This window comes from Oreochromis aureus, linkage group 8 (assembly GCF_013358895.1).
Source record: "Oreochromis aureus strain Israel breed Guangdong linkage group 8, ZZ_aureus, whole genome shotgun sequence".
NCBI lineage: Eukaryota > Metazoa > Chordata > Actinopteri > Cichliformes > Cichlidae > Oreochromis > Oreochromis aureus.
The window spans coordinates 31,450,303-31,460,307 of NC_052949.1; the positions used below are offsets into that span (position 1 = coordinate 31,450,303).

A 10,005-nucleotide genomic window follows, 5' to 3' on the forward strand; every position below is an offset into this window, starting at 1 on the left:
CATCTCAGGCCCTCCAAGGTTTGGAGGCCTATCTCCCCCCACCACTTCCCCTGCCAGTGGCAGACGCCCTCAGACATCGGTGCGTTGGTGGTTCTTTGTGTCTGGGGATGGGCGTCCAGGTACACACCGGCTCACTCCTTGGTGTCTGCTTATCAGGGCCTGGAGCCTGGGGCTCGCTCAGGCCACTTCGGGGGTGGGGTGCCCTCGGCCTCTCGGCCTGGGGCTCGGGCACTCTGGCACAGCTGGCTGCCGGCGGAGCTCACAGACACGTCACTGCAACCCGCCCTGGCTTCTGCTCCGCGGCTGCTGAGTGACCCCTCATCTGGGGCTCTCCTCAGCTCTTTCTGGGATAGTGGCGCGGCTGCCCCTCTGTTGGTCTTCCTTGGTCTCTTGTAGGGCTGCCACGATTAGTCGACTAGTCACGATTAAATCGTCAACGACTAATTTAATAGTCGACGCGTCGTTTGAAGCCTTGTAAGATCACAAAAGACGCAGGAATAAGTAGTAGGATTTGAGAGTGTAATAACGGACTGAAACAGAAGATGGCAGCACTGCATGTACAAGCATGCCAGCTGCCGTTAAAGGCAAAAGAAGAAGAAGCTGTGTCCCAGAATTCATAGCGCGGCCCTGCTCAGTTTCCAGCAATGGCGGCTGCTAGTTAGTTTTAATATTACTCTTATTATTCTTTCTGGGTCACAAAATAAACGTCTAACAAGTTTTTCAGGCGAGAATGTAGCTGTGTAAACTTCAAATATCTGCTCAGTTTATCAAGACACCACATATTTTCAAAAGCGCTCAGACGTTTTCGGAGACGTCTGTTACCCACCAGCAGTGTTGGGCAAGTTACTTTGAAATAGTAATTCAATTATAGTTACTAGTTACTTCTTCAAAAAAGTAGCTGAGTTAGTAACTGAGTTACAATATTCTAAAAGTAATTAATTACTTGGAAAAGTAACTATTGCGTTACTTAAAAAAAACAAAAAACAAAGAACGTTTAACCCTCTGGCGTCCAGGGTATAATTGGCCATTTTTTTACTACTCTTGATTTTCTCTCCACATTTTACCTTTAAAAACTATTTACTTTGCCTTGTTTGGTATCATTCTTTTTAGCGCAACCTCACGTGCCTGAATTTACAGTTATGTTCTCATTTTGTCATACTGTATAACCAGAATTGATCTAAAATCAGACAAAAAACAGAAAATCACAGTAGAAAAAGTTATATTTTTACTGTAACAACCACAAACATGTTTAATGAATCATATTTCATAACTTCAAATGCAAATATTAATTGTCAATTTTAAAATCCTATGCACAAGTTTTGCAAACAACAAAGTTATTTGCATCCATTTACCTTTTACCCTTTTTTAAAATAACCATTTCAAACTATTTACAGAACAATCAGCTGTTCTTCAATAAGATGCCGCACAAATTATTTGTGCCACTCCAAAAAAATCATTTCTGTCCACTATAAAGGAGAACATCACAGCCTGATACCTGCAGGTCTGACAGCAGCAGGTGTATCACTGCTGTTTCTACCTGGAGACAGCAGTCGCCTCATTGTTCTGACACACAACACAAAACTATCCACAACACTACACACTAACTACACAAGACAACACATTAACTACACACTCCAAACACGCTAAACGTCACAAATCTCTCACATCTCAAAACTCGCTCTCTCTCTTTCTCTCTCTCTTTCTCTCTCTCCCTCTCTCTCTCTCTCGCCGTCACTCCTAAAACTTTTTTTTGTTTTGTTTTTTGCTCATAAGCAGAGAGTGCTTGCTAGCGCTAAATGGCGAAACTATTGAGGAAAAAACGCCGCGTATATATTGTTAATCATGACTCTGGTTTTATGTGGCCTATCGACACAATTTAAAAACTGGCACCTTGTTGCTTTGTCTTTAACCCTTTAAGACCTACCATAGAACCAAGTCCGCCAGAGCTTATATTATATTTTTACATGCTGTAGTGCCAATTTTGGGAGCATTTCAAGTTGATATACATCAATACAACCATTACAGCCCAAATTTTAATAATATGTATGCATTAAGTGCATAGTAATTACATAAATTGCAAAAAAGTGCAATAAACTACAAAAAAATTGAAAATCGTTTTTTTTGTTTTTTTTAACATACATTTCTAGTTAGAGAAATTTAAGAGGCTTATCCCTCAAAACTGTAAATACAAAAAAGTTGCACAAACTAGTTTCCCACCACAGGAAATTTATTTTAAGTGTCTTCATAGTTTTACTTTTGAAATACACCAATTTTTATATACTGCAGGAAAAACGAAAATAAATATTATAGTGCAAATTTGCAAAAAAGCAGCATATGCATCAAAATAAACTATTTCCAGCAGTGCAATTCGAGTCCTAAGCATCCCAGAAACAACACAGAAAGTCATAAAGTCAAAGATAACTTTTAAAAACACCAGTATAGGCTCTGAGGCCCTGACAGTAAAAAAAACTACGTTTCCGCGAAAATGACGTCACTTCCGGTTTTGGGCAGGTAATGGTGGACATGCGAAAGTTCGCGCTGACGTCTATTCCAACGTAGGAAGTGTTACGAACAGCTGATCGGATCGGCAAAACATGTTTCTGGAATATTATGTTTTTGTTGCTGCAAGTGCTTTTTATGCAGTTTTTGCAAAGCTATATGTGGAAGAAAACCGTGACCTAGGACAAGCTGATGGCATAAGATGTAAGTACAACTTCTTCGGTTTCATATGTAAAAAAGATTATTGCTCTAGCTTACGTGGTTGAAGAGCTACCGGGATTTAAAAATAGTTACGCAAAACGGAGTGTGCCCGCTCCAACCGGTTTTAAAGGGTTAAGTGGTCATGTGATTAACTTACCATGACTACTTTATTCTTCCTCAGTCAAACAGCAACACTCATGCGATTGTTTTGCCTCCTTAGCTCCAGGTGTTGTGCTAGACAGTGATCGTGATTACCGTCCGCGGGAGCGCGCAGCTGCTTAAAGCTGTAGCGTCCAGATTACTTACAGCTACTTCCGTGCAACTGATATAAGATGCGGTAAGCTGAAGACAGCTTCAACCGTCTGTTTGTTGAAAAATAGTAACGGACCGCGTTTCCTTGTTAGTAACTGTAACGCCGTTGTAACGATAAGAATAGTAATTAGTTAGATTACTCGTTACTGAAAAAAGTAACGCCGTTAGTAACGCCGTTACTTGTAACGCCGTTATTCCCATCACTGCCCACCAGCTCGATAGCTAGCCGGGGTTCTAGGCTCACTAGAGCCGGTGAGAACACCGGACTCCCGGCAAATCGTTTTCAAACCCACCGCCGTCTTTCACTACTCAGGTTAAACATGATGTATAAGTCACTTAGATAACTGAAAAATGTTATTGTTTGGCTTTTTTTAGTATTTTATTTGTTCCTGGGTAAATCAGTTTGGCTGAGATTAGAGTTATAGTTTTACACAGCTGAATAAACGTCAAGCAAACAACTGATTATCAGAAGTGTGAGATGCTTGAGAACATACTTCGGTGTCCTGTTATATTTTAGATAGCAAGGAGCAGACGGCTGAGTTTATTAAACTCCACCGAAACAATCTGCAGATTTCATTAAAATTTAATAAACTATCATCTTGTCTTTATTTTTAGTTAGCACATACCTTAAACACTTAAAGCTGTAAGCTAATGATAGTTTTTTAAGAGCAGATGCATGCTGGTGCAATAAGCTGTACGTTTTACGTCCACTGGATGCATGATCTGATTAGTCGACTAATCGCAAAAATAATCGGTGACTAGTTGACTATCAAAATAATCGTTTGTGGCAGCCCTAGTCTCTTGTGTTCTGGGGGCCTCTGGATGTCTGGAGTCTTGATCTCCTCCATACCTGCTTCATGCCCTGGAGGACAGGGCTGTGGCCCCCCACACCCTCAAACAGATCATTACATGAAGGAACCTTTTAAATACAAGCGCGTTCATACTCACAGGTGTACACACGGGGTCTCACACACACGAACTACACCCTTTTTGGCTCCAACCTCAAAGCACACTGTGCGCTGTCGATCTTACGTGCTGCACAATAATGTTTAATATTTAGTATTTACTGTTATATTCCCATAGATCATCGTGATGTTGTTTATTATATTGCTCTCTTTTTCTTCTGCTTGTTTTCTCTTTTTTCTTTCTCAACAGGTGATCCAGGTGATTGATATATGTATTTTTTGTCTGCTTATTTTGTTGGTTTTTGTTTTTTGCCCTTTATCCCCATCCCTCTTCCCCGCTGTTTTTCTTTCCCTCTTTCTTTCCCCCCTTTTATTTCCTCAGTCAAGTCTGTCCCGTATTTAGCAAGTGAAAATAAAATAAAATAAACAATAAAAGGTGAATCAAATAGACCAATACGGCAAGGCTGGGATGGTCCATTTGGTAAAGTAAATCCGTTGGGCATCTTTCTTCACCTTTAGACAATAATTCTGATGGCAAAAGAGCCAAACGGGACAGGCAAAAAAAAAAAATAATTGCTCACCAAATACAGTGCAAAGCTACGGACTGTGAAAACCCTCAGAGCTGAATCACTGATTCTTTAAACTGTGATGCACGTTTACAGTGCACACATAAAAACTGATCAAACAACCGCAGAATAAATGTAAGAGAAAAAAAAGAAAGAAAATAAAAACCTCACTCCTTTAGTTGCACACTTAAAACTCAAACATGAACACACAACACACCGTCAGGAGGCACTAATGCGCTCAGAAAACCTTCCACAAAGTGCAATGACCGTAACTTACCAGCCACTGTTGGCCAGAGAAATGGAGATGGAGCTTAGAAGCAGGTTGCATTTCGACTCACTGATGATGGCCTCACAGTTCGTTCCAGGGGTGATGACCACAAACTCTCGTATGCCATACCTACAAACACATACAGGATCACAGCAGACATTTATCCACATATCCACTTACTACACTGGAAGAAACATTTGCTTTATTCTGTATGCTGTTAGATCCCTTGGTAACAATTTATCAAGACCATCGCTAATAAATGGGATATTATTTTACTATTTCACTCTGAAGAAAAATAAAATATTCAGAAATTGTCTGAATTACTGGTTTGTAGACGCATCTATGATTCTGTGCTTATATTTATGAAGCAAGTCTTTCTGGCAACTCAAAGCCAGGAAGACTTGCACTTTCTGGACTTGCACTCTTAAATGCAAGACACACTTAAACTATATATTCATGTTGCACTTTATGCTATGCACTGTATCTAGCTCACATATCCATTTAACCTAACACGCACATCGTTGCACTGTGGAGGAAACCCGCGCAGGCACAGTTACAGCATGCATCTCCTCACAGATTTGATCCGGGACCTTCTTGCTGTGAGGGGTGCATATAAATGACTACTCAATTTCTTTGAGTGAAGCAGTTTTTTAGCAAAGAAAGTAAAGACTAAACTTACCATCTGACCAGGCAGTGGGCTCGTGGAGGGAAATCATTGTTCATACAGAGAAGATCCTGCATTGCCAACGGTATAGCATCTGCCAACAGAAGAACTGTGTCAAAAACATCGTTCATTTTAAACCCCATCTGAGGGTGCATATGATTATTAAAGTGGGATATCTGTCAAAATAACTGTACTGGGTTGACTTCTCACAGATGCTCATTTGTGTTGTGGCCACAAGGTGGCAGTAATTTACTGTCCTGTACATCACTGATGACTGAGGCTCTCTTCACTCAGCTGACTTACAGGCCAATCTCCAACCTTCCTTTCATATCAAACATCCTTGAAAGAGTAGTTGTCAAACAGCTAACAGATCATCTGCAGAGGAATGGCTTATTTGAAGAGTTTCAGTCAGGTTTCAGAGCTCATCACAGCACAGAAACAGCTTTAGTGAAGGTTACAAATGATCTTCTTATGGCCTCTGACAGTGGACTCATCTCTGTGCTTGTCCTGCTAGACCTCAGTGCAGCGTTCGATTTCAAAGATGGAGCCTTGCTACCCTCCTCAGTGGACGTCCACTGCCATTCACAACCAAATAAGCAACTATCCAGGTAACATTTCTGCTTTGCTTGCTTTTTTTGTACAAAGAAAAAAGGTGTTTATTCTCTTTTTTAAGCGGATACATCCAAACCTCGTGCTTTTTCAGAGAAGAAGGTTTACTTAATCAGTGTTTCAACAGTGGTCTGGGAGCAGGCTGTGGTTCAGGCCAGAGTCAAAGCATGAAAACCAGAGGATGAAGGCCCACAGCTGTGCCCTGGGATGATGTTAATAATAATAAATATTTCTGCAAATCTGCAGAATAATACAAACTAAGGCTACATAATAAAGTGTGTGGAGACTGGATGCCAGCTTGTCATCATTCTGATAACAAAATTCTGAAAACGTGACGGTCCTTCTTCTGGGTTTCTTCTACCACAGGCTGCATGTGTACTGAGCAGGACTGTCCAACACTGTCAACATCATTTACAACAAAGAGTCAATGATACTAAAAGCTGATGTTGATAATAGTGCAGACAAAGTGACTCTACCTTCCTCAAGGTTGTCCTTCCCATCATCCTCTTCACATGCTTGTTTCAGAAAGTAGTGGGTTATGTAGAACTTGAAGTCAGCAAAATTAATTTCCTGTGACTTCTCCCCCCAGGTTCCACTGGTGTATTCCCCCTGTGTTCAGATAATGCAGCATCATATGATGAAGGTGAAGTACTTCCTTTCTGCATACTTCACACGCATGTAAAGGTTCGATGAGTGCAAAATACCTTTTCTGGAGAAACCTTGCGTGCAGTGTTCCCTGTCAGCTTCCAATCATTAAGCACTTCCTCCACTCTGGACACAAAACTTCAGGCAGATGAACAGATTAGCCCAGCATACATGCACAGTGTCTGGTTCATGCTAAATAACCACTGAAACTAATCTTCAGAAATGAATTTCCCTCCAAGCACACTGTGTTTTAAATATTACATTAACAGTAAGCAATGAATATGACTGAATGCAAATGTTAACTGTGATTTGTTACAAGTTAAAGAGGCTGCATCCATTTGAACTGCCTCTGCACACAGGAGCTGCACCAACCAATGGATCAACATATTAGGAGATGACAACGCGGTAAGTTGCCGAGACAGTTCTTTGGTACACCCCCCCGTAATCAGTGCAGGCAGACCCGTATGAATACGAAATCACCGACGACCTGGTGCCAGTTCAAACTAGGGCATCAGCACTGATTTCTAGAATAGATTCGATTCCGATTCAAAGGGTCCTGATTCGATTTGATTCAGGGAAAATTTTGTCTCAGACAGTCAGAAATATAATAATTGTGATAATTTATCAGTACTGATACATGTGAGCCTTCATCAGAGGTGTGAACATCACAGCAGATGCCTTTGTGTCAAAGTAACTGAGGATAAAACAGAAAAACATGAAGCAGATTTTCCTGTCCTAGCATTTTTTTAACCTTAAAAATATTCTGCAGTAGAACAAAAACTGAAGAATCCATGAATCAATGACCTGATGCTGCTGAAGTGAAGCAAAGTTACAGAGGTCTGATTACAGACACAGCTAAAGTTTAAATCTCTTCAGAATTGAACAGCAGGATGGAAAGAAACAGAGAGATGATATACATACACATATTCAGTGAATACAGATTAAAAAGTTTCGATTAAAACTCAACATTCGTCACATAATCACATTTAAAAATAAATAAATACTTTTTTTTTTTTTTTAGAAAAACAGCGGCCGACAGCGCTGTAAACAACGGTAGACTGGTGCATAATAAGCAGCGAATAATGCAGAAAACAGAGACTTGAGATGGGAAACTGTTCTTGAAGTACAAAGAGAGAGAGAGAGAGCTGTGCAGGAAGTGTGATTTTTATCGTGGTGGAAGCAAAACACCCAAAGTATAAGAGATTTAATGACGATGTTTATCAAACGTGAAGCCTAGTTTGGATCTTCTTTTGCTGCTGGTTCAGTCAATTTTGGTCAGAGTGACAAAACCTGCAGCTCAGAATCTGTGACCTGTCGGCTTTCAGCTTGTACAGCGTGTCTGTGTACATGCCGTCGGGTGAACGATCCACGCTCTGTGTTTGCGTCTTTGTGTGGAATCCGTGTAGCTGCTCTCATTTACTGTTTCAGCTGTTTGCTGGTTGTTGAAATCGTTTTGTGAGGTTTAACCTGAGATTCTGGAGTTTCTGGAAAAATACATTTATATTTAAAATCGATTCAGGATTTAATGAATCAATATCACTTTATTCAAGCTAAAATCGATTTTAATTGGAAAATCGATTATGGAAACCCACTCCACTCCAAACCTCTGGCTCATGCCTAGCTGTCCCACTCCTGACACTGTATGAGCCCCACTGATATCCTAACCAGTTGGTGAGTTCTTTATTGACAAATGTGTCTAATTACAGGTCAGTTTTTGGAAAATGCATTTTTATTTAACACACATTTTGTAATAATACATTTTAGTTGACTACAGTTTGTTTGGTAATCAATATCCAGAGGATTATTTTAAAAATGACTTACACATAAGCCATCAGTCTCGCTATTCATCTACACAGGAAGCACATCTATATCTGTGCAGTGTTATAGTTTTAGTGATGGCTGCTGTGCGATATCAGAGTGGTGGTGCCCAAAGTGATGTCAATAAATGTATATACACAGATGCACAGCCTCACTCTTTAGCTTGAATATTTGAGGTTAGGTTCGCTGTAAAATACAATCATGTTGTTATGTTTAGGCCTGAATAAATAAATGCAGGTTCGTGTCTCCCAAAGGGAGAGCTGTGCGGAACACGTAAACCTGTGGAGTAATCCTAGTTTTCAGAGTAATGACCAGCTGGCTTACCGCTCCCACTCGGATGCAGTGGTGAAGTCGGTGATCTCGAAAACCTCCGACTCGGGCTGCAAAACACAAACGTAAACGCAAATTCAGCTGTCGTGTTGTTACAGCGCGCTTAATAACCATACTGACATGTTACAAAACAAACTCACATCGCTATCAGCAGCCATGTTGTTGCCTTTGGCTGCCTGATCGGTTCCGGAAACTAGAATGTTTTTCTACGCATGTGCGAAAAGGTGGTCGCTTCCTCTATAGTTCTTTCACAATAAAATAAAACAAACAAATTATGTAGCGCCAAACGACAACAGTCCTTGTGCAAAACTCATTCAGGCATTTGACGAGAGGTTTCAAGATGTGAAGAATATCCAAAAGGAACTAGAGATGTTTGCTACGACGTTTAATGTGCAACCATGTGATGTGCCAGACTCTAGTGATGGTAAATTTGATTCTTTTTACTGAATCGAGTTTTAATGAGTCACTCACCAAAGTGAGTCGGGTTTTTTCAGTCATTTGATTCACTGAGTCAGTTGACCAGAGAGTGCAAAAAATGTACATTTTCACTCAAACTTAATTTGTTTCTCTTTTCATGTATATGCTACTGCTAAGATGAGTGATTCTAAAAGAAAACTATTTTATAGAGCAAAAAAGAGCAAAAAAATTTCTAAAGGGAACATTTATTTTGTTTATTTTGATTTTATTAGTATTTTCCTTAAATGTCTCAAATATATATTTTTTCATCTAAATGTCCACTGAGCTGTGAGCCAGGGGGCGGTAATGCGCCTTAACATTGGTTGCCAACCAAGAAGAAGAAGAAGCTGTGAGCCAGGAGGGAGGGGGTGAGCGAGTCCTGAGTGCAGTGTTGCCAACTTAGCGACTTTGTCGCTATATTTAGCGAGTTTTCAGACCCCCTAGCGACTTTTTTTCTTAAAAAAGTCGCTAAAAAAAGACGTGAAAGCGCGTATCGCTTTTACTCTCAACAAGCAGCGGGTGCTGTAACACAGTCAGTTCTTCTTTTACTCTTTTACTCTTATGCTGTTTTGTGGATCACAAGGTTTAAAACTACTTATAAACACACACACACAAAGTAACTCCACCAGAGTGCCTATTTCGGATCACTTTTGCCGGTCCAAGCCCGGGTAAAGGAGCAGGGTTGGAATTGTGACATTAAAAAAAACAATAATTGCTAAAAGAAATTTAATT

General features: G+C 40.3%; 1 protein-coding gene across 3 annotated transcripts in view; it reads right to left on the minus strand.

Moving 5' to 3' along the window:
• Positions 1 to 10,005, minus strand: part of rab3gap1 (RAB3 GTPase activating protein subunit 1) — a 99,162-nt gene that overhangs the window by 65,542 nt on the left and 23,615 nt on the right. For 2 of the 3 annotated variants that reach the window (XM_039616664.1, XM_039616663.1), the window contains exons 3-7: positions 8,812 to 8,867; positions 6,729 to 6,807; positions 6,501 to 6,633; positions 5,431 to 5,509; positions 4,761 to 4,880 (exon numbers count right to left, since the gene is read on the minus strand). In XM_039616664.1, the coding sequence (XP_039472598.1) occupies positions 4,761 to 4,880; positions 5,431 to 5,509; positions 6,501 to 6,633; positions 6,729 to 6,807; positions 8,812 to 8,867 (467 nt within the window). Of the gene's footprint in view, positions 1 to 4,760; positions 4,881 to 5,430; positions 5,510 to 6,500; positions 6,634 to 6,728; positions 6,808 to 8,811; positions 8,868 to 8,957; positions 9,040 to 10,005 lie in introns of those variants that run through there. The other variant, XM_039616665.1, reaches the window with a different exon arrangement.